This window comes from Patella vulgata, chromosome 6 (assembly GCF_932274485.2).
Source record: "Patella vulgata chromosome 6, xgPatVulg1.2, whole genome shotgun sequence".
NCBI lineage: Eukaryota > Metazoa > Mollusca > Gastropoda > Patellidae > Patella > Patella vulgata.
Window position 1 is genome coordinate 62,690,071 of NC_065884.2, and position 25,365 is coordinate 62,715,435.

A 25,365-nucleotide genomic window follows, 5' to 3' on the forward strand; every position below is an offset into this window, starting at 1 on the left:
CACTTTGCCAGCGCCATCCACAATACTGCTTTTATCATCGTCCTTGGTTACGTAGAACTATGCTCAGGTGATACACAGACCAACTTTCAGAAACGTCAATATTTAGATTTATGTAAGGTAAGAGCTTAAAATAGCAGGTTATATAAGCCCATGTCAAGAAAATGATCTGGTTTTCAGAAAACCCTTCATAAAATTGTAATGCTGGAAATCTAATTTTTGTGTTTTTATTTCATGGAGGGTTTTTGTGTCTAAATCATTTGTCACAAACATCATAAATACTGATTCTCTGGTTACAAAGCTAAACTGTTACTGACAAAAGCATAGATTCTTACGTAGTTCTAATAAATACTGCTTTTTCCATATCCCATTTCCATGGAGTATAATTTCAGTCATTTCTATGGAGTGTAATTTCAGTCGTGTCCATGGAGTATAATTTCAGTCATTTCCATGGAGTATAATTTCACAATCATTTCCATGGAGTATAATTTCAGTCAATTCCATGGAGTATAATTTCAGTCATTTCCATGGTGTATAATGTCAGTCAATTCTTTCTCATTTATTTAATGCTAGATGTAGTTTTCAGGATGATTATCAACCACAAAAGAATAAACATAAAAAAAACTTTAAAAATTAGGCTGAGTAATCAATGGTCACTTAATTTACAATTTATAATTGTCGATAACACTCATCAAAGTTAATCACTAGATAAGTAAGTCTACTGGACACTTTAAACCAGAATTTTTTAATATAGTTACCTCCCTTTAAAATGGGGAATATACAAATCTCACCGTCAACTGTACTTACGATTTTTTTTTTCTTTCAGAATTTAACTATGGATAGTTTTATTCCATGTTTAATAGATTTATGCAAAGCATTATGGGAAGTGATGAGAAGTTATTATAAAACTATACAGTGGCACGAAACAAATGACGAAGATGTCGACCCAGGAAAACCAGGTGGGTAAGGGTGGTCTTATGGTGTGTGGGGCCATGGTGGCTCAGCGGGTACTGCACTTGCTTACATCCTTTGCATTGAAAAACAATGCCAATTGTATAAATTTGTAGTCCATATGAAAGATCCCTTGTCTGGCCATTGAGCCACTGTAATGGTGAAATTTTAATCAAAGCACATAATATGGCGTATTTCTGTCTTACTAATCTGATTGATGCAGAAAAGTAGGAAATAAATGAAGTGAAATGGGGTTTAACGTCCTACTGTTCTGCTCCGACTGGGCTAATGAAAATGGGCATACTCCATATAGTGTGCTATGAGGAAAATTTTGCCCGTGCAGTGGCACTAAGGCCTACTCTTATATCGAATTCCAACTGCTAAGGGATCTTTTACGTGCATGCCAATGTATACACAGACCCTCGGTATTTCGACCCATCCAAACGACTAGACCAATGTATACACAGATCCTCGGTATTTCGTCCCATCCAAACGACTAGACCAGAAGAGTGGGACTTTAAACTCTTTTTCATTTCATTTCACTAAATGGTATAAATATTTTGGGTAAAAACAAAGTCTGTTAAACACTTTACTGTGTAAATCTACTTATATAACCCTTTTTGTATTTTTTTATTCCAGGAGGAAGTGATGAAAGTGACGTAGAAATAACGTTTAATCGCCGTTACGTGATGCAAAAATTAGAATATGGTCGAGGGCGTATCTGGCAGGATGTCCAACAGAAAGTTAAAACTTATATACTCGGCACAGATTTATCAGAATTTAAATTAGATGAATTTATACGTGTATTAGATATAGTTGGCAGGTGAGATGATTTAAATTAGATATAATGTGTAAGGGAGACAATTTGAAATAGATATGATGCAGAGGCGAAATGATTTAAATTAGACATAGTGGGCAGGTGAGACAAATTAAATTAGATATAGTGTGTAGGTGAGTCAAATTAAATTTGAATTAGATATAGTGTGTAGGTGTGTCAATTTAAATTTAAATTAGATATACTTGGAAGGTGAGTCAAATTAAATTAGATATTTTGGGCAGGTGAGACAATTTAAGTTAGATAGATATATTCGTGTATTAGATTTGTTCTCCAGATTGTTTTTTCCAGATTGCCTTATAACTCTGTCAATATTTTGGCAAGTGCTATAAATGTCCCTAAAATCAGTTTATGGTATGCTTTATGTTTTTATGGGGTTTTTTTTCAGAATGATAGAAATTGGGGAACAATTTTGTGGCAGCAAATCTGAAGGTTTACAAGATTCACTAAAACAACAAAGTTTGAATTATTTTAAAAATCACCACAGGTATATCAACTAGTTTATAAGTGTATTAAATTTAAATTTCATTAAAGGCACAACAATCCATTTCGTTCATATATATCTCTAAACTAAAAAGACCCTGTATACTGCTTAGATCAGTCCTATTATATTTTCAGAGCCCAATTATACAACATATATATAGTTTTGATTATATTTTCAGAGCTTGATTAGACAAGTTATGTGTTATTGATTATATTTGATTATGTGTTTTTGATTATATTTTCAGAGCCCGATTAGATGAGTTACGGGTTTTTGTGGAAAATGAAGGATGGGAATTATGCCCGGTTAAATCAAGCTTTAACATTCTACAACTAATGGTGAGGGGGTGGACTTTTTTTTTTCATAAATATTTTAAGAATGTACCCTTTTTATTGGCTAAATGTTTGCTCTCAGCCAATGAAGAGACAATCTTTTTAAAATTAGATCTATATTTTGTTCCAGTTTTAATTTTTTATGGCAACATAAAAATCTAACTACTGCACATCCACTTTTACTCTCTGTACCCTTTGAAGTGTAACTTCAGCTACACTGTGATTGGTTTAAACCAGTTTTGCCCGATACAAAACATCTCTTCATTGGCCAGATCAAATATCAGGTCGGAGTCAGTTAAACTTACTGCTTATTAATGATCTTCTTAGACTTAGTGTAGCTGTAACAATAACATATATAAATAATTTTTTCAGTAATAAATAATTATAAGACAAAAATTATGTTTAACACCTATTGTCAAACATCTGACAGATATTTAGAATTTTTAGAATTACGGAAAAGGTTGCATGTAGTGCTTTTTTCATAAAACATAATTTTATCCCAATTAAGTTAGCTTGTTACCCGTAATCACATTCAATAACCAATGTCCTGAGAATGGGTCCAGTTCATATCAGAGATAATGTCAGACTGGATTATCGTGTCCAAGACATTTCCTCCAGGACGAGATACTAACTGCAGTTCATTGTTCATGCAAAAGATTAATCTGATTACGATAGTTTTCTAATATTTCTGTAAAAGATGACTGTCTTCGACACGTGACATCACATCATGCGGCGTCAGTGTCAGTCATTGGCTCATTAGCGCGTGCATTGTTTACATACATAAGACATTACTGGTTCGGGCAGAATGGTGCCTTTTACTCATTTTAATACCCACTTACTCTAAATAGGAAATAATTTTTACCTACAAATACTTCAAAGATCTTTATTTATTTTTCTAATACATAAAAAAAAATGTTTTAGAATTCAATTTGTCGGAGGAAAAAAGTTAATATTTGGGGCTCATTAAGTCGCATAGATGTCATCCTTATCAGTGATTTATTTTTTTAATACATAAAAAAAATGTTTTAGAATTTAATTTGTCAGAGGAAAAAAGTCAATATTTGTGTCTCATTAAGTCGCATCAATGTCATCCTTATCAGTGATTGTAGTGGCCTACCGAATATTCACTGCTTATCAGTGTGGCAAAAGATCGTTTGAGTGGTCATTAAATGTTCGTTATTTATTTCAGGAATTCCGTTTTATGAAGAACTGGCAGTCAGGTAAAGCAACAGAAGTCAAATCTCAGGGTAACCAAGGTAACCAGGAGTCAACAGAGAATAAAAATGGAGGATATTTCATGGAGTATTTAGATGAAGGAAATCCATTTGATATTCAACCTGATGAGGAGGAGAAAGAAGATGTGTTTGCTGGGACTGGGGTAAATATAAGACGTGTTTGCTGGGACTGGGGTAAATATAAGATGTGTTTGCCGGGACTGGGGTAAATATAAGATGTGTTTGCTGGGACTGGGGTAAATATTGCTGGGACTGGGGTAAATGTAAGATGTGTTTGCTGGGACTGGGGTAAATATAAGATGTGTTTGCTGGGACTGGGGTAAATATACGATGTGTTTGCTGGGACTAGGGTAAATATAAGATGTGTTTGCTGGGACTGGGGTAAATATATATCAGCATATCACATTAAAAAGTCAGTGGAGTGGGATGCTGGGCTTGCCAAGGAAAACTGTCTAGTCATTCGGATGTAATAAAAAATTGGGGTCAATGCATATACGCCCTGGCATACAAGTAAGAGATCATAAAAGTGCCTGATGGGAGATTATTCCACAGAATGTTGCTAAAAAATACTGAAATGGTCATTGTTCAAATGATCATAATTTAGCTTTCAGAACACAAACTAAGTTTGGTTCAGAAGGTCAATATGATGATTTTTGATGAAAAGGGGTTTAATGATAGGGGGTTTGATGATAGCGGGTTTGATGGTAGTTGTTTAATGACAGTAGATTTGATGATAAGGTTTTGATGATAGGGGTTTGATGACTAGGATGGGTCTGATGATAAAGTTTTGAAGTTTTGATGATTATGGGGTCTGATGATAAAGTTTTGATGATATGGAGTTTGATGATCTTGCTTTGAATGTGTTGTTTTTTTGTGTTTATAGGAGAAAGAAGATGGTTATGATGATAGTGACAGTGACAGTGATGTTCCAGATGAATTAAAACAAGAATATATTGACGAGCTAGCCGATACTCATACTCATAGGTAATATCTTCTATAAAGGTTGGAGAGGGGGGTGGGGGTGCGTTGTGCATGTGAAACAACCCTTGACAGTGTGATTTGCTGATATCCTGACTACATTTCCCTAAGCACACTCCATGGTGTTCAATCTGATTAAAATACAGATCTATGTTTCGTTTCATTTTTTTTATACTTTTGATGACCTCCACTACATGAAGATCTGACCGGTTGTAGTGGTAGGTTGCGTCAGATGTCATACGGGTGGCTATTGACCCTATGACGTCAGACATTTGTTTAATCAATCAGCGTTGATGGTTGTAGTGGGTTACCCACAGTTTTGTGCACCTCACGCCAAAAACTCACGTAACAGATCGTTTCATTGGCTAATCCCTCACATCATCCAGAACGCGGGTTTTTTTGAACTATAAGAAACGAAAAAAGATCTGTGTTTTAATCAGATTGCATGGTGGTGCAGAATAGTAGGACGTTAAACCACATTTTATTTTATATTTCATATGATTTCAAAGTTTAATTTCATGCACCGAATGAATTTATGTTTTGCACTCACTAATTAATTAACAGTAATCTTTGGTAGAGTTTGGTGCTAATTCTGCCAGACACTTTTATCAATTTAAATCTCTTTTTTTTTCTCTTAATTCTCGATCTAATATTTTGTTATTCATTTCCAGACAAATCAAAAGACGTATTTCCAGGAATCGAAGTCGGGGTCAGAAACAAGCTCCTATTGTTACCAACACAACACTTAATGTTTTACGGGTTATGGGTAAATTGTTTAATTTTAATATAAAACTTAAACTGTATTGGATCCCAGATAAAAACGACATATTTCATCTGATAAGTAATATAAAGCCATACAAAAATATATTTTACTCCTCAGATCTTTAGGTCCCAACATGAACTACCTCTGGTAGTACCCAACTATAGGCTTAAGACATTCGTTCATAGACGCTTCTCATACACTGTACCAAACCTATGGAATTCATTACACTTGACCTTAAAGTTACAATTTCATATTTTTAAACTATATTTTTAAAATGTATTAAAATAAAGCCCTAAAATAGATGGTATCTATAAACAGTCCTACCTTGTTAAAGAATAATCCTATTAATCCTATAATTCACTATTGCCAGTTGAGAAATTGGCAAAAATATCATTTTCAACTTCAAATTCAAACGTTTGAAGATAGCTATTCCATGGTGGAGAATAGGAAAACAAGGGAGGTAACTGTGTTATTATTTCCGGTGTAAAGATTTTTAAGTGTAAGAAAGATAACCTATGATCGTATAATAGAGAGTTGACAATCTATTGAGTAAAAGACATAGAAATAATTATGTTTTGACTTTCTTGGAAAATATGAAATTGTAACTTTAAAGATTTCACAATCGCTTAGCTGTTTTAAGAAGCAATTAAAGACTCATCTTTTTTTTCGACTGCTTATTAGTTGTTAACATTAGCTGTGTTTTTATCTTGTGGTAAGCTGAGAGCTAAATGCGTCTTGAGCATTAACTTTAATGGATCTGAACGCTATATAAGAACTCACTATTATTATTATTACTCCCTGTCGCTTAAAAAGGGTCGCATAACCTGTTTTTATTTCAAAACATAAAAAATAAAAACAATCTCATTGATTATCTCATGTAGATAATTTTCCTCAAGTTACAGGAAGCAAAAATTTGAAGCGTACGCAACCCTGACATTCATGACTGGCACTAGATATTCATACATTCCTATAAAACATGTGATGAGATAAATGTAGTGTCATGAAATGTGATGTGAGAATTCATTTAGCCCAGTAGTGACTTGATCCTTTGACAAAATATAAAAACTTCCTTCCTGCATCAGATACATTTTTTTGGTAAGGATTGTCTGAGAAACAGAATATATTTTTTGTATGTCCTAATTTAAACAGAATTTACCTGTTGTTAATCTGATTTTTGTTTATTGCAGGTAAATATTTAAAGATGATGACCGTACTACGACCAATATCATTTGATGTCATAACTTGTCTTGCTCAACTGTTTGATTTTTACCTTTTCACTATTTTCTCCTTCTTTGGCGGTGAGGTAAGTACCTGTACTGTTTATCATAGAGGCACGGATGATACATTGAAAGTTATGGTAATTAATAATATATTGTAGACAGAAGTTTTGACCATTATAAGTAAACCTGGAATTAAATAGAGCGCTTGTCACAGACATTGGCAGATACAACTTCAGACATTGTCTGGCACAGTTCCTCTAGTGGCTGTTATTTTGTCTGCCACAGATTTGTTAAGTTGCAGGGTTTTTTGTTGATATTTATAATACATGTCCAGCTCAAAATTCAAATGATGTGCCTGCTAGATAGAGTCAAGTGCTGTGTTTCGATTCCCTGCTTGTACATGACAAGGATTAGGGTCGCCTTTTCAACCTTGTTGGATTTTTCCGGGACCTCCGGTTTCCTCTCACAGTTCAAGACCCGGATGTGCAAGATCAAATTAATGAAATAAAATGTTAGTATCAAAATGACCTAGTATGTGTCGAGTTGATGTTAAACCCCAGTATGACAGGTACTCAATCTGATTAAAACACAGATCCTATTTCGTTTTGTTTTTATAGTTCAAAATTTCGTTTTACTTGTCATTACTACACTAGGATCTGGAGGTTGTTATATAACCCGTGTTCTGGTTGATGTGAGGGATTAGCAAATAAAACGGTCTGTTACGGCAAGTTCTTGGTGTGCTGTGCATGGAACTGTGGGTATTCCACTAGGAACAGCAACGGTGATTGGTTAATCAAATGTCTGATGTCATAGGGTCAAAAGCCGCTGGGTATGACCCCTTATGTGACCTTCCACTACAACCGGTCAGATCTTCATGTAGTCTAGGCCATCGATAGTATAAAAATACGAAACGAAATAGAGATCTGTATTTTAATCAGATTATCGGGTACTTGTCCATTAGTGCCTGACATTTGGAAAGAAACAACTGATTTTTAGTTTATTCGTTAGCTGTCAATCTTGATTGGGACATCCAGATTGTAATTGTTTCTAAAACTTTATTTTTACAGGGTGCAAACATCGACAAATCTTTGAATAATCGTCTTCGTATCACATTATATCGCATCTATGACAACATGATAGCACCACCACCAAACCCTGGAGCAATACCTGGTGAAACGGAAGATCTGAGAGTACGTATTGTGACTAAGTCACAACTTTTGTGGTTAATTGAGTAATAAAATGTACATGAAGAACAGTTCACATGGTTTAAAGAAGAGGGACAGCAGCAGTGGAAGTTGGAACTGCCCCGACTCACTGCACTGCCTTGACACTTAAGGGTCACTTTCACCTCACTCACATTTCATTCCCGTCTTCATTAGCCCAGTTCTGAGATAAACAGTAGGACGTTAAACCCCATTTCATTTCATATTCCATTCCATCCTACTTGTCTATTTTCTGAATTAAGAACTGTTTCTAAGATCAGGCATTGAATGGCAAAATGTATATTTGTTTTGTTTCAGGATAAAATTTGTCCAGCAGTTATCTCCCCTTGTGTAAATTTAGACGATGTAAAGGGATTATATGGTTTACCTGAGAGGATCGTAGCTGTGGAATCTCTGTAAGTCTTTTTCATAGAACATTAATACAAGATCCTTTTGTTTGAAACCAATTAAAATTTTCTCTTGATAATTCTCATTACCTACACACACGATAAGATCTGTTCGGTTATAAACTCAGCGCTTTAAAGTGAGTACAAGCATGTTTCGTTTGACTAGTCGATGACAATATACGTTGATCACTTAATTACCTAATTGATCCAGCCAATTATCAACGATAATTGGGATGAGTAGTAGTTTTGTACTCAGTACAGTCAATTAATTTTGAAATATTGAATATTATTTACCATATCTTGATGTCCGATTGGGCATATTCTTGGTCAGATGTTTGGAAAATAGCGTAGGACATGTCTTTAATATACAGGTAAAATAGCATCCCTGTTTACCAACCACATACATGGGTGTATTACACTGTAAAGTTGATATCGTTCACTTTGGGGCAGTTGATTTTTACTAATGCAAATATGTTCACTAATTGAACAGTAGTCATTAAATAGTTGTTATTTCACTTAGGTTTTAAGATCGTGGCTATTGAATGATATACTCTCCTATTAGTAAACATTAATTGAGATTGATGATGACTACCCTATAATTTCTAACATTTGGTGAGAGTAATGATCACTTATATGATTTAATTGGAAAATTTTAAATTTGTAAACGACCAGCATCAGTTTCACAGTGATAAAAATCTACCAATTGTAATTCTCAAAACATTGTTTTTTCAAATATTTTAAGGAATTCAGTTTAAAAAATCTGATTTTTAAAGATAATTAAACTTTTTTATTAACAGGGTATTTTTATCTGAACAACTAGAATTTTTACAGCCATTCTTAGAGAGTATGATACCAGTAAATAAAAAAGCTTTTTTACAACAATTTTACACACAGGTAATTTCATGGGTTTTTATGTCTTTATTGTTTTGATATCAGATGGTTACCTGGACGAAAATTTTATTGTGCTACAAATCTGATTTGAGTGCATGTATTGTGAATTGAGAGTATGTTGAATTGAAACCGTTCAAATGTTTGCTATGGTTTGTTTTTTTTTGAAAAATCTCTAATGATCATTTGCATATTTGGGGACAATTTCTTATTTTTCACAGCTTATTCCATGCTAAAGCATAAGCTACTCATATTGACTATTTTACTAAGAAAGCAAAACCAAAATAACAACGAATTAAAAAGAGGCCAAATGACGATCAGCACCTTTAATTGAAAGTATTGTCTTTATTGGGTTAAATCGTTGAAATCTTTGTTTTTCCTTTCAGACTGTGAAGATAGCTGTAGAATTACGTCGCCCTGTATATAAACATGTTTCTCTACGATCTGTAGATTACGACTCTATTCTACAACAGATGAACACTGTTAAGTGGGATATAAAAGATATCATGTCACAACATAATTCATATGTAGATACATTACTTAAGGTAGGATATCACATATAATTACATTACCTAAGGTAGGATATCACATATAGATACATTACTTAAAAAGGATGTCACATATAGATACATTACTTAAAATGTGATGTTACATATAGATATATTACTTAAAGTAGGATGCCACATTGATACATTACTTAAAATAGGATCCACATAGATACATTACTTAAGGTATGGTGCCACATAGATACATTAATTAAAATGGGATATCACACATAGATACAGTACATAAAATAGGATGTCACATGTAGATACAGTACTTAAAATTGGATGCCACATTTAGATACATTTCTTAAAATGGGATATCACATATAGATACATTACTTAAAATGGGATGTCACATATAGATACATTCCTTATTGGTGTTAATGTGACATACATACATTGATACATTACTCAGAGTGAGGTGTCACACTGATACATTACTTAACATGATTAATTATAACACATAAACACATTATATTAGGTAGGATGTCACATTGATACATTATTTATTGTAGAGTGTGCTAATGACACATTACTTATGGTAGTGTGTGCCACTGATACATTACTTAACTTTAGAATTTCACATTGAACCATTACTTAAGACAGGATGTCATTACTTGATTAGATACATTGCATATGGTAGGCCGAGTCACTGATCACTGCTTTATAGTCGGGTTGACATTGATGCATTACTTTCAATAGGATGTCTCATTGTTACATTACTCACATTAATAAATTACTTAGTTAATGGTAGGATGTTGCACTTACTGTCAGACAACTAACAGATACAGACAGGTCAGACATCTTACAGGCACATTACTTGAGCTTGGATGTCTGAAAGACACATTACTTTAGGTCAGATGTCAAAAAGATACATTACTTAAGGTCAGATGTCATAGAGAATCATGACTTACAGGCACATTACGTAAGCTCAGACATCTTACTTAAGGTCCAATGTCTTAAAGACACATTACGTTAGGTCTGTCTCAAAGACACACTACTTTAGGTCAGATGTCTCAAAGATACATTACTTAAGATGTCATAGAGAGACATTACTTAAAAATATATGTGTTTTGCCTAACATTGTTAACAGGAATTTTACTTATGTTATCAATTGACTTATATTTATGTGATACCCTAAGTAATATTTATATTTTGTATAATTTATAGAACTTTATAAACTTTAATAATAAATTATTGGAGATTGAAGGAAGAGTGCCAGTACCTAAAGTTGTAAAAGATGTTTTATGGGAACATTGTATACGATTAGCTAACAGAGTCTTTGTAGAAGGGTAAGTAATCGTTATAATATAGACATTTATAAAATACTATGTCTACGCCACTACAGATTGGGTTTATTTAGATTTTCAAGTTTCTTTCGACACCTATATGTACAATTACATAATTGAAGTATAGAATACTGATATGTTCATCACAAAATAACCTACCAGTGGATGTTAAACTAAATTTTAAAATATTCTAATGTTGGTTTTTTTTTTAGATATTCAAATGGTAGGTTTTTTAGATATTCTGATGTTATTTTTTTTAGATATTTAATGTTATATTTTAGATATTTTGAATATTCTGAAATGATTTTAGATATGGTAATATTGTTTTTTTGTTTTTGTTTTTTAGATATTCTAATGCTAAGAAATGTAGTAATGAAGGCAGAGCTTTAATGCAGTTGGATTTTCAACAATTTCTTATAAAAGTGGATCAAATTATTGATATCAAGTGAGTTGACTTCTGATTTTTTTAGTACTAATCAAGTTTCCGTCTTTGTTAGCCTGATTGTGGCAGAAATGCAGGATGTTAAACCCTATTTCATTAGTCAATGAATAGGTACAAGGCCAAAAATATCTCATGGGTGTGTTCGTTTACAAGTCTCCTAGATCAGTCATATAATTATATTCCTTGGGTGTGACCAGAAATGGTTGTTTTATTTTTCCAATACTCTGATTTATGATCTTAAGTCAACATTACTTATTAATTGAGTGATTACTTTGTGGTGATTGCACGATGCAGGGTCGAATTCTAATCCACACTCACAAGGGTCTAATTCAGTTCACCATGCGCCTTCTTTTCTTCTTGTGGATAGTTTGTTTGTCACTGGAAAACTACCGTTCAAGACCTGAATCAAGCATCCATGACCCATATCAACTAGAATCAACCATTAATGGCCCAAATCAACTAGAATCAACTGTTTATGACCCAGATTAGCCATTTGTCATTAGAACCAAACATTCATGACTGAATCAGCCATTTGTCACTAGAATCAACTGTTCATCACCACAGAGTTGTTCTAGAGCTAGTCCAACCCAAATTGGGATTAGAACCAACCATTCATGACTGAATCAGCCATTTGTCAGTAGAATCAACTGTTCATCACCACAGGGTTGTTCAAGAGCATGTCAAACTTGTTTTAAAGTAATTTTATATCTTTGTTATTTGTAGACCTATACCAGAGAGAGAATTTGTGGAGACGTATATTAAAGCTTATTATTTACCTGAAAGTCAGCTGGAGTCCTGGATACAAGATCATAAGGTAGGTTGGTCAGTTATTATCACGTTTGACCATTAATTAATCAACGAAGAAACAAATAGAAGTTAAAGCTGTATGATTTCCTTAACCACCCAAAATCCCTGTTCCCTGTGCTGCCCCTAAACTCCTGTTTCCTCTACTGCCCTGGGGCCTAAAGTCCCGAAACTCCTGTTTTCTCTACCGCCCCGAAACTCCTGTTATCTGTATTGACTTGAAACTCCTATTATCTCTACCGCCCCAAAACTCCTGTTATCTCTACTGCCCCGACACTCATGTTCCCTCTACTGCCCTGAAACTCCTGTTCCCTCTACTGCCCAGAAACCCCTGTTCCCTCTACTGCCCTGAAACTCCTGTTCCCTCTACTGCCCAGAAACCCCTGTTCCCTCTACTGCCCTGAAACTCCTGTTCCCTCTACTGCCCAGAAACCCCTGTTCCCTCTACTGCCCAGAAACCCCTGTTCCCTCTACTGCCCTGAAACTCCTGTTCCCTCTACTGCCCAGAAACCCCTGTTCCCTCTACTGCCCTGAAACTTCTGTTCTCTCTACTGCCCCAAACCTCTTGATGAAGCATATGAATAGCTGTGAACTGTTTGTTGATAGGGGGATGTTTGTCTGGATTCGTTCTCAGTAAGATCACATTACTATGTCAATGTTTTAGTTGTTTATAATATAACATAAAAATATTTTGTGGTTGAAGTATATAAAAGGAATGGAAGCTTATTGTCCCTTTTCCTGAAGCTGACAATGACTTCTGGTGACCTCATTCTGGACTTTATTAACCCCAACTAAAAATGTCTGACAAGGGCAATATTTTGAAACAGGATCCTTGGTTTATATCCTTACTCCCGATGCACGCGGAAGCAATGAAGGCTCAGTGAGTAAGACGTTGGCTCGCTAACCTGGCGGTGGCGTGTTTGATTCCTGAGAAACTTCATCATCGTGCACGTAAAAGAACCCTTGACAGTTGGAATTCAAAATAAGAGTAGACTGTAGTGCCTGGGCAAAATTTCTCTCATAAGACACTGCATGGCATATGTCTTCATTAGCCCAGTCAGTGCAGAACAGTAGGACACTAAACCCCATTTCATTTCATTTCATTTAACCAATGCACACATATTCTTAACAAATGAGCAGTTAAAGTCCTTGGGTCATTAGCCCAGTCAGTGCAGAACTGTAGGACACTAAACTCCATTTCATTTTATTTAACCTATGCACACATATTCTTAACAAATGAGCAGTTAAAGCCCTTGGGTCAATTGGTTTTTCGTACATGTTCTATACAATTAATGTGACATATAAGTGTTGGTCACACATTCGTTTCGCCCCCACACAAAGTTTTCTTGTTTACTGTAGCTAATAAGTCTTTATGTTTTTTCTTGTTTTTAGGAATATTCAGCAAAGCAGTTGTTAGCCCTGGTGAATACAGTAGATCATCTGAATCGTAAAGCTCGACAGAAATTATCAGGAATTATAGAAGATATAGATAAAACTAGAAGATAGTATCCCAATATATAATTATAGTTCATTACTTTATATAGATGTATGTCATAGATCTATTCTGTTGAGCTTTATAGACATTATAGAACTATTCTATTGAGCTATATGATATAGATCTATTCCATTGAGCTATATAGACAGTATAGATCTTTTCTATTGAGCTATATATGTACGTTATAGATCTATTCTATTGAGCTATATAGACAGTATAGATCTATTGAGGTATATAGACATTATAGAACTATTCTATTGAGGTATATAAACGCTATAAATCTATTTATTGAGCTGTATAGCTATATGTACATTATAGACCTATTCTATTCAGGTATATAGACATTTTAGACCTATTCTATTGAGCTATATAGACAGTATAGACCTATTGAGGTATATAGACATTATAGAACTATTCTATTAAGGTATATAAACGCTATAAATCTATTCTATTGAGCTGTATAGCTATATGTACATTATAGACCTATTCTATTGAGGTATATAGACATTTTAGACCTATTTTATTGAGCTATATAGACAGTATAGACCTATTCTACTGAGCTATATATGTAAACTATAGCCACAAACGAATTACATCTTAAAGGCTATTTTTGTGCTAGTTTCTACATATCACCACATATCTTGTGGACAAAAAGCTCTATAGAGTTCAAAGGTCAATACATCATACTGCTTTTAATAAATCATATTTGATAATCTGAATAATTTACATGTAATAAAACTGATCACGCAATTTTCCATGGCTGTAGCAAAGCTACAAACATTAAAATCTCAATTCCAAAGTTTTACATTTTTTTGAGGGGTTCCTACTCAATTTGTTTGATGGGCCTAAAACTGAGGGGGGCCTATTCAATTTGTTTGATTGGCCTAAAACGGGTGCCCACCCACTTTGACTTATTGTGATCATGCAGCTAACCTTAAGTGAAGATAAAATATTCGAGGTGATTTTTTATACCTTGTTGTATAAGGGACCAAGTTAATTTGGAGTTTGTTTATAAAAAATATAATTATGCTTTGACTAATCTATATTTTAAAACTGTTTTTGTTATTGTTTTGTTTTGAGCCATGTTCATGTTATCTGATATAATACTGTTAGTGCATATATTGTTTATTTGACACACTAAGAAATAGACTTATTTGAAAATGGTAGGACCAGAATGAAAAATCAAAAAAAAAAATTAATTATATTATGTTATTCCAAAATCTAGAACTTTTCTGAGACATATATTATGCATGTTAAAGTGTATATTATACATCGTGACAAGGAGTTGGGTTGCCTGTCCAACCTCATAGGTTTTCTCCGGGTCCTCCGGTTTCCTCCCACTGTCAAACCCACTTACACTCAAGAAAATTATTGAAATTAAATTGAACCATATGTTAGTCCTGAAATGACCTAGTTTGTGGTGAGTGGACTTAAACTCTCTCTCTCTCCCTCTCTCTGTTTTTTTATATTATACATGTATCATGTATCTTCAAATTTATGTTAACCGGAGCATTCAAGTTGAGGGTTCCATGCTCAGATCCTTCAACTAGCAACCCCTCTGCCCTGAGTGTATGTATACATATCGTTTAATTCCAGCCATCAAGTACCAGAAACAAATTTTTTAACAAAATCTTTGTAGGGATTTCAGATTCTGTCCACTAATACATTCCTAATCGCTATTACCTGTACAAATGAAGACAGTTTACCCTAGCTTGGAGAATCATATGGGTAATGTCAGAGGCATTTAAGCAGTGGACACACTAACCTAATCGTTCAGCGCCGAAATTTGCCTAGTGTGTCCAGTGCCATTTGGCCAAATCAAACATGTTTGATATATTTGGCCAAGTGTGTCCGGTTCGAGGTTCGAGGAAGTATTCGCTATCAATATTTAGAATTCATAGAGAATCACCACTAATGTCGAGAAGTCACATGATTGTTTGAAGACATGGTCGCTGCCATGTTTAATCATGTGACTTGATAGGTGATGCAATCTACTGCTGAATCAGGCAGAGAATTCGACAAGTGTGTCCACTCATTCGGCTGCAATTCGATGCCGAAGAATTCATCCAGTGTGTCCACGGCTTTAGTAATAGAAGTAGAAATACACAGGACAAGTTCATGGAATATAATTAGTACTGAAAAATGTTTAATAATCAAACTGGAAAAATACACAAACACAATTTCATGGAATACAATGGCTGTGTAATTGTGCTTTATAATGTATAGGCCATAGAAATCTCCATGGTAGTATATAAATGGTCCGATCTAGAAACTGTTTTGTATGTATGTAATGAAGTTGTATAGAAGTTGGTAAAATTAAATAGGATAATATATTATATATTTAAGTATAAAAGTTGTGATGTGTATTGTATATAAAGTAATAGCATGATTGAATGGAATATATTATAATTGTATATAGTTATATAGTAACATCCCCTCGATATTAATTAATTAATTATTGTATATACAAATATTATAATAAGGTGTGAATTATTCCTATCAACCCACTCACATCACCAATCATGTCATATTTTTTTTGAAGAGAGCTGGGGACCATTAAAATGGCTGTCACTTTCTTTTTGGACACAATAGCTCTGCTTCTAATTGAGCAAAAATGTTGAAAGTTGGCACAGTTGTTCATTGGTTGAATGCCTTGACTGAGTTCGATAATGAACAATTTCTGCTTAGCCTAAGCCTTGGGGACACAATAACTCTGCATCTGATAATTGAGGATGGGGGAGGAAATTTGGGGTATAGTTTCTGCTTATGCAAACTGATGAACAATTTGATTGCAATTAAAGATGCCTTTTAAAAAGATAGGCAATTAATTAGTGTAATCCCTTCATCCACTGAACACTACTAGTTTGTTTTTCTCTCTAGTCAAAATGAAAAATCACACCAGTTGTCATTTTCATTGGATACTGGATCTACATGTATATATATAAGAGAGAAAATTAATTTTAAATAATATCATCCGATTTTGTGTTTAAGAGCAGGTTTAAAGTTATTTTGTAATGTATGTGGTGTAGATAATAGTATGATTGAGTGTATTATGTTATAAATTGTTTCTGTGATGTTTAGTGATTGAACTTGATTGAAGTACTGGAAATATAGGGGACAAAATTCTATGGACTACAATTACAGTTTCTTACTGAGGAACGTTTCGACTAGGCTTCACTAGTCTTCATCAAGCAATTACTGTTTATCACTGAGCGATGTTTGACTAAGCTTCGAACTTTAGTCCTTATCAAGCAATTGTTGTTTATTACTGAGTGACCTTTCAACTAGGTATCTCTAATTCTCAAAACAGCAATTGCTTGATAATGACTAGAGAAGCCATGTCAAAACGTCTCCTAGTAATAAACAGTAATTGCTTCATAAATTCTTGAGAATCCATGTCAAAACATCGCTCAGTAATAAACAGTAATAGCTTGATAAATACTAGAAGATCCTAATTGAAACGTCACTCTCAGTAATAAATAGTAATTACTTGATAAAGGCTAGAGAATTCAATAGTAGAATAGTAGCTAAATAATAAGCAGTAATTGTATTATTGCCTGGTCGACACCTGGAATCAATCGTAATTGTATTACATAAAACTGTGACCTGTGTATGAATGTATTCTAGATGTATATTTTATATAGATCATGTATGTATATTATAATTGTATAAAGACTATAGAAAGCTCAGATATATATAGTATAAATAATAAATTATTATAAATCAAACATTATTTATAATTCCTCCAGTATTTATATTATTCAGCATGTTCCATTGGTTGCCAATTATGGGATTGATTCGCAGAATGGAATTTGACTAGTGTTTAAGGGCTGTTTTAACTGATTTCGGGGTACTGGTTATTCAGTGTCAAATGAACTGTTTTAAAATTAATAGAATTTTGTCACCGAAAACGACCTTAAGCATTTTACGTAATCTAATATTTTAAGACGTGATGCAATGCAGCCAGATGTGGCTTTAGACATTAAGTGAACACATGGACATAACAAGAAGAGTGCTCACTAAAGTGTACAATGAACCATATAGGTATTAAAATAATTTGTAAAATAATGTTTTATTCCAAGATAAATTTGATTTACAACATGACGTATATTCTAATACATTTTTACATCAACAAATACAGAAACAAGTAGTGTGTCACTAATGGGCAATACAGTACAATAACAAATAGTGTCACTAATGGACAACACAGTACGGTATTGTCACTAATGGGCAAAACAGTACAATAACAAATAGTGTCACTAATGGGCAATACAGTACAATAACAAATAAATAGTGTCACTAATGGACAATACATTGCTATAACAAATAGTATGTCACTAATGGACAATACATTGCTATAACAAATAGTGTGTCACTAATGGGCAATACAGTAAAATAACTCTTCAACAAAATATAGAACAAAATGTTGGTTAATTGAACACCGGATGTTATCCCCGTCATTTAATTTAATTCACATGACCAAAAAGTCAACATTTTATTTAAAAGGCAATAACGCTTTGGAGGACTTTACTTGTCAGTAAAATAATAGTTTTCGTTGTGATGAGATTTGACTTAAAGGACCTAAGTCCGTAACTCAAAATCCTCCAAAATCTTCGACATCGAAAACAAGAATTATTGGTCAATTTAAATCAACATTGATGATGTAAACCTACCGGGAAAAGATGAGCTTCTGATATCCGATATTTAAGATAAAATAATTTTTTTAACATTGGCACACGAATCGTGTACCATAATGCGCTTCAGCCCCAGTTATATTGAGAGACTCGAGGGACGAGGCTAGACACATTGCACCAAATCAAATGGAGTTATGTAGACTAGAATAACTAGACGCTAGAAATTTGCACTCGATTGAGATTGCTGACTTATTTCGCCGAACATAACTGATTTGAAATTGGAGTAAAAACGGAAACCATTAAATGTAAATCAGTTTATATACATTCATATTACAGTATTATATGCGTTGCGACCCACTTTTTTGAATTTCTAGGTACCAAATGTTAGCGATTTCGCTCCTTTAACAGTTACACCCGGAATATTTAGATTATATTGTATGCAAAATATGAGACCAATGGGTCAGCCGATCTCTGTGTAATAAACGTTATAGCTGTCAATCAGTCAATCGACCGTTGAGATATACACGCTGAAGCAATAGGGCAGTCAATCGACCGTTGATACATAAACGTTTTAACTATCAATTAGTCAATCCATCGCTAAAATATAAACCAGTGCAGGGCCCTGTTTCACGAAATTTTAACTAAAAATAAATCCAAATTTTAGTAGATATTTCAATTTTGATTGGCTAAGCACTAAAATCAATCGAATATTATCCAATCAAATTACTAAAATTTGGATTTTATCTTGGTTAAAATTTCGTGAAACAAGCCACAGGTCCGGCAAAATAAGCACGTGCTTAGGGTATCATAGTAATGGGGCCACCGCAAGTATCTGCTTTGTTAGATGACAGATTTCAAATATTTAAATTAGAAATTAATTGAGAACTTTCAATCAGTTTTTCGTTGTTTTTGTCTTTTCATACTGTTACCTGTTTTGTCAATATTAATAATGACGTGTATAAAATCTCAGAAAAACTCTAATCACGTGCTTGGCGGTTGTTTGTGGTTTAATATTGTTCATATTTTGAATTACATATTTATGGGGGCACACTAGCATCTTTTATGTACTTTGGGCCTCTATAGGTCTTAATCCGGCCCTGATATAAACGATTAGGTATCAATCGGTCAGTCGATCGCTAAGATATAAACGTTTTAACTATCAATCGGTCAGTCCATGCTAACATATACACGTTGTAACTGTCCATCGGTTAGTCAATCGTTGTGATACAAACGTTTTAACTGTCTATCGGTCTGTCCTTCGCTAAGAATCAAACGTAACTGTCCATCGATCTGGACAGTTAACGCGTTCGACGGTTGAAACGTTTATATCTCAACGATATAGATTGGAGCACATGGTGTAATCTAAACATTCATGGTGTCACCATGTAGTCAAATCTCGTCACCGAACGACAAAGACCTACAAAACATTAATGTCTTTTTAAATCAAAATTATCTTTGTGCTCAGATAATTATGGATAAATATTGGGGTTTTGTTTTGTGTGCCCACGAAATCTCGTTCCTCAAGCTGTCACCACGAACTTGTAACAAACGCAAGGCCAAAATACATGAATCAAAGTGGGTCAATATCTCGATTTTCAATAATTAGGCCATTTTTTCAGGAAGAAATGGATGATTCATCTTTAAAATCCCCATTTAATTCTGTAATGTTCCATTGTATTACCATTGTTTGTTTTACTCTCATCTGTGCTGTATAAACCAAATTTAGTACCAGGCGTCTGGAAATCACCAATATATCTAGGATCTGCCACGTCATCTAATGGCTGCCATCTAGTTACAGAACAACGAGAAAGACCGATTAAGATCAATAAAAGTAATTCCCCAAGCCATGATGCAACTGCTTCAAAACCGTGGATAAATAAAATTATGCATTGGCATCAGACGGCCTAATAAAGATAGGCTTGCGCCGGGCAATGTTCTATATGAGACAAAGTTTGCCCGGCTTGACCTAAGCGTTTTTGTCGATCTTTCGTAGAATTCCAATTGCCAAGGGTTCTTTTAAATGCACGTCAATGTATACACGAGATCTCGATTTTTCGTATCGCCCAAACGACTTGGCACCTGTATGCCAGGCCCCCCTTTTGCACCACTAAAATCCCCAAACGTGAAGTTCGGATAGGACGAAAAAAAGAGTTCGACGAAGAGTATGCAAAATGCCACTGCCTTGGCACAATTTCCCTGACAGCACGCTGTATGCCGTATGTCGATCTTCATTTCCCCGGTTGGTGCGGAAAAGTACGACATTAAATCCCTTTACAATTCATTTAAACATTTGCTTTGTCTTCATTCAAAAAACATTTTCACTTTAGGTATCGACCATGTTGAAAATACCAGGGAAATGTGGTGGTCAACAGCTTAAAGGTGGAACATTGTAAAAAAAAAAAAAGAAACACTGACCTTGTGTCACAGCTGATTCTAGCAAAATTCGTCAAATTCACCGTGGACATATGAACAGTTCTAAAGATTAACAAAATAAACGGTTTTATATTTTGCATTCAATCTAATTTAAACCAACGCTGGTTTATTTTGGTGCCGCAAACAGGTTATTAATCCATTTCGTTTCGTTTCGGATTTTTATCGTTCAAATTTGTTTTAATTGTCTCTGGAAGAGTTTTAAATAAACACCCCTTTGTTTCATGTGTGTGTGTGTGTGTGTGGGGGGGGGGTGCTATCTATTTAGCCGAGCTCTGCGAGCTGTGTACAGAAAATCTGGGAGTTACCTATATTAAGTGATTTAAGACAAAACAAAACGAAACTTCAATATAAATGACTACGCCAAAGTTCAATTATGATCCCTTATCACACTTCGGTCTTCCACCAGCAAGTCTTCACGTTGTGCTGATAAAAACAAAATTCCGAGACAGCAAAACTAAGTTTATAAAATAATATATATTTAAGTTTTAAATACACTTAAGACCCACGAAGTCGTCCCTGGCCATTTTGCCCAATCATCTACCGTGGGGTACACGCTGGTCTAAATTATAATATGAAAAATTACCTAGACTTTAAATACATAATAAAATTTAAGGGAGGGCTATTGCCATATTTGTAAGCGTTTAATCCATACATAGAATGAAATTTAAATCTGTATCTTAATTAATAAGACTGTCGGGTTATTTAATACTGTTAGTAATATGACCATGACCATGACTAATTTTCAAATATTATCTAATACGCCCCTTTTCCTGATAATAGCATACCAAATTCCATACCTCATAGAAAAAATCATAACATCGCCGGCTTGAAAATTTGTCGTTTTCCATTGCCCACCGAATTTATCGGTTATTTCATACGGATCACAGGTAAACCACCCAGTTCCTTTAAATATAGGCAAATATATAATATTAAATATTTACATTGTTTTAGACGCCTTAAAGACAAGATTCGCCACCAGGCAATTACTAAAAGAAATCATTTCGGGAGCCATCGTGGTGGCTCGGGAGGTAAGAAGATGGCTTACTAAACTGGAGGTTAATCTCACTCCCCCTAAAATAATTGGTGCAGTTCGGATGGCCTGGCCAGAAACAATTACAATATGTTCGGATGGGACAAACTCCCGAGTTACCGTCTTCACGAAGTGCAGGCGAAAGTGTCGCTGTCCGGGCAAGATTACCCCCCCCCCTCCCGTCCCCTCCCCTCCCCGTCCCCGGCATATACTGCATATATATATATGCCCGTCTTTATTAAGCCGGTTGATGAAGGAAGGGAAGACGTAAAAGGACATTTCGTTTCATTTTCTTTGATTCAGATACAGATAAAGAATTGAATTGGATTGGACAGATGTGCCTATTTTGATTAGTGAGGAGGAGCCGAGCTCTATAAGCATACATTTGTTTATATCCAAAGGTGGTCGTCGACTGGTCGCTCCATTAATATCTGAAAACATGTTTCAAAAATGGTGCGTAATTAGTCTTTGCTAGACAACTATTATAATGCCTTACAACTATTACAAAGCCTTTAGTAAGATTTCGAAGAATTTTATTTATCACAGTTTGATTGGTAGACATATCGTAAGTCGACCTATCCCAATCTGCGTACTACTTAACGCTTCCTATACAGCTAAGGTGAAGATGAAGTGGAGTAAAAACGAAAAACAAAACCGAACAAAATGTTGGTTTAATTTAACCAAATTAAAAACTGCAAAAATTAATTATAACCCATAATTCAATACCTTTTAAACCAACGGCTTCTACATCCAAGTTACCGTATTTCTCCTGAAATTTGGCAAAACTGAAAACAACCGCAAATTGGTTACATCAAAGTTTATGATATTTAGCTCATAATTTATATTTAAGTTTCGGACGACTTATAACTCTATGCTACGACAACTTATCGTTAACTGTATATCCATATAGTCTATGATGTTACGAGAACTTATATTTAACTATTTAACTCTATATTGTGTATAACGTTACAACTTGTAATCAACCGAAAGATCTGCATTAAACAGATTTAACGTTTACATAATGCATCTTTAACTCTATATTATTCTATGACGTTAAGACAACTTATATTTTAACTCAATATCTTATGTGACGTTACGACAACTTATAAACTACGGTATATAACTATATTCAAGGCAATATTTTATATTCAACCCAAAAATTAATATTTAGCTCATGAAAATTAAATAGATTGATAAAATAGCAGTTGATTGTGAAACTATAAATCGTTAAACAGATGGATAAAGTATCACTCGGCGGCTGCTAGGGTGGAGTGGATTGAAGGGGCGGGAATAAAGTAAATGCAAAGGGTGGGGAGGAAAGGGTGTGCGGTATGGAGGTATAAGTTATACGATGGTATAAGCGGCCAGATTGGAGAGAATCGAAGGGGCAGGGGCTGCTAGGGTGTAGAGAATTGGTTTTTTTTTTAATGGAGCAAGTATCTAGAGTGGAGTGTTGTTATAATTAATTCACCTAGGTAATCTATGTGAACCCTCACACATAGCTAGAACCCCCATATCCGCTGTAATATCACCAAAAGGTGTCCACATAGTCAACAGTTCCTTACTTCCTCTACCCATATATACATTATCAACATGAGCTCCTGTAAACCCTTCTGTATGTACAGCCCTTTAAATAACAAAATATAAAACAATGAGCTATACAATATTATGGAATATATGGAATGGGATGAACGGGGTTTAAGATCCAAATTCTCTGAACCAACCGGGATAACGAAGACGAGGATACGCTTTACTGTGTGCTATAAAGGAGATTTTGCCCTGACAGCCTACTCTTCATCGAATTCCAGTTGACAAGGGTTATGTTACCTACAATTCCATGTGTACGCGGAACTTGGGTTACTTGCCAGGCTCTACCTCCTACACCACTAAAAAGGAGAAGAAACAAGACTGAAGAATCCTTATGATAGAGACTGGAGAAACCTGGGTAACTTTCTCACCCATCATCAACATCGAACCCCGAACCTCCTGGTCAGCGAGACATACGAATAAACTAAAGATAAGTTTTTCCATGAGTGGACCTAAAGGGAATTTGGGTTCAAAATTTGATATCCCCTGGCCATTAGAAATGATTGAATGAAATGGGGTTTAACGTCTTACTTTTGGCCATTAGATACATTTGGATAAAAGTTTAAAGAGTTTAAAGAGTCAACCTTTGACCTAATTATGCTGGAGTGAATATATATTTAATTTCTATTTCTATAGTTCTACCTGAGCCACTTGAAGTCAAAGGTTCTAACCTCTCTTCCACCAAAATAATTCTTGAAAAATTTAAAAGCTGTAAAATAAAACAGATTAATGCCATGCTTGGTGGGATCTGAATTCAGGTTATTAAGATATCACTGGGTGAGTCTATTTTCTAGCCGATTTTGAAGGTCAAGCATTCCGATGCACATAACCCAACAACAAACCATCTAACATAAAAACAAAAATATTACAAAAATAGATATACTTACGTTTGGGTCCTTCAAGAACTTTTCTAACAGGATCGGCGTGTGATATCACATTCTTCCCCTATATTCAGTGAATGTATTTTATAATTATTTGAATTTCTGCAAACTGATTAGCCTGTGATATTCAAAATGACTTATTAAAAGTTATGAGTTGCTTTATATATTAGCAAGCTATTTACAATTACATGTATGTCATATTCACGTTTCGTAACGATTGACGTTTAGACACGTGACGTTGGTTACGTTATGCACGAGACTTCAATGGGTATATAAATAGATTAGTTGTCAATGTTGCTATTGGGGGGATGGGGGCGGGGTGCTAATGTCACGCTCCGACGTCTAGCTGGCCGGTCGCCACTGGCTTGCGGGCGTGGTTTCGATCCCCGATGTGAGCGTATGTGATTTGGAGATAGGGGCGCCTTCTCGACCTCGAGGGTTTACTCCGGGTACTTAGATTTCCTCCCACAGGAAAGGCCACTGCGCGTCGGCTAAGCATAATAAAAAACGAGAATCCGTCTGCGATATCACCATAGGTGGAAGCGGACGTTAAACACTAACAGAAGAAATGTTGCTATTCCTTGCCAGGTCCTCCGCACCATACACAGAAAATAGGAAACCACGCTGGAATTCCCGAGGTACTTTCTCGACCAACACCAGAATCGAACCCGTCTAATTTAAAACCGACATATAAACTGATATTAATCAGACTGATATTCTAAAATGAAAGTAAATTACCTCCATAAAGGGCACACAACCAACACCACAACCTTGTTTAAGAACTCCCACCTCTAATGGTTGATCAGAACTAAGAATATCATCACTAGTGGACTTCAAATATTTTAACACTTCTAGTCTGGCTTTTAACACTTCTCCTCTATCGTGAAATCCTCGCAAATATAAATACCTGTAATATATTTTATAGGGATAGTCCAT

The 25,365-nt window shown here is 34.8% G+C and overlaps 2 protein-coding genes across 2 annotated transcripts; one reads left to right on the forward strand and one right to left on the reverse strand.

The window, feature by feature from the left end:
* Positions 1 to 4,197: 4,197 nt before the first annotated feature.
* On the forward strand, positions 4,198 to 14,199 carry LOC126824465 (syndetin; the record flags this gene model as incomplete). Its single annotated transcript, XM_056101801.1, has 12 exons — positions 4,198 to 4,212; positions 4,715 to 4,815; positions 5,481 to 5,575; positions 6,760 to 6,875; positions 7,860 to 7,982; positions 8,313 to 8,410; positions 9,199 to 9,295; positions 9,676 to 9,834; positions 11,005 to 11,126; positions 11,470 to 11,568; positions 12,289 to 12,379; positions 13,762 to 14,199. Coding segments are annotated over 12 exons (1,230 nt in total), but the record flags the coding sequence as incomplete, so codon positions are not given.
* A 5,671-nt stretch (positions 14,200 to 19,870) lies between these two features.
* LOC126824466 (uncharacterized) lies at positions 19,871 to 25,365 on the reverse strand. The gene is made up of 8 exons (XM_050553697.2): positions 25,168 to 25,365; positions 24,436 to 24,493; positions 24,191 to 24,257; positions 23,433 to 23,588; positions 22,688 to 22,746; positions 21,729 to 21,834; positions 20,914 to 20,973; positions 19,871 to 20,286 (listed from the first exon to the last, which is right to left on the reverse strand). Exons 1-8 carry the CDS (start codon positions 25,363 to 25,365, stop codon positions 20,139 to 20,141), a joined length of 852 nt encoding a protein of 283 aa, XP_050409654.2. The 3' UTR covers positions 19,871 to 20,138.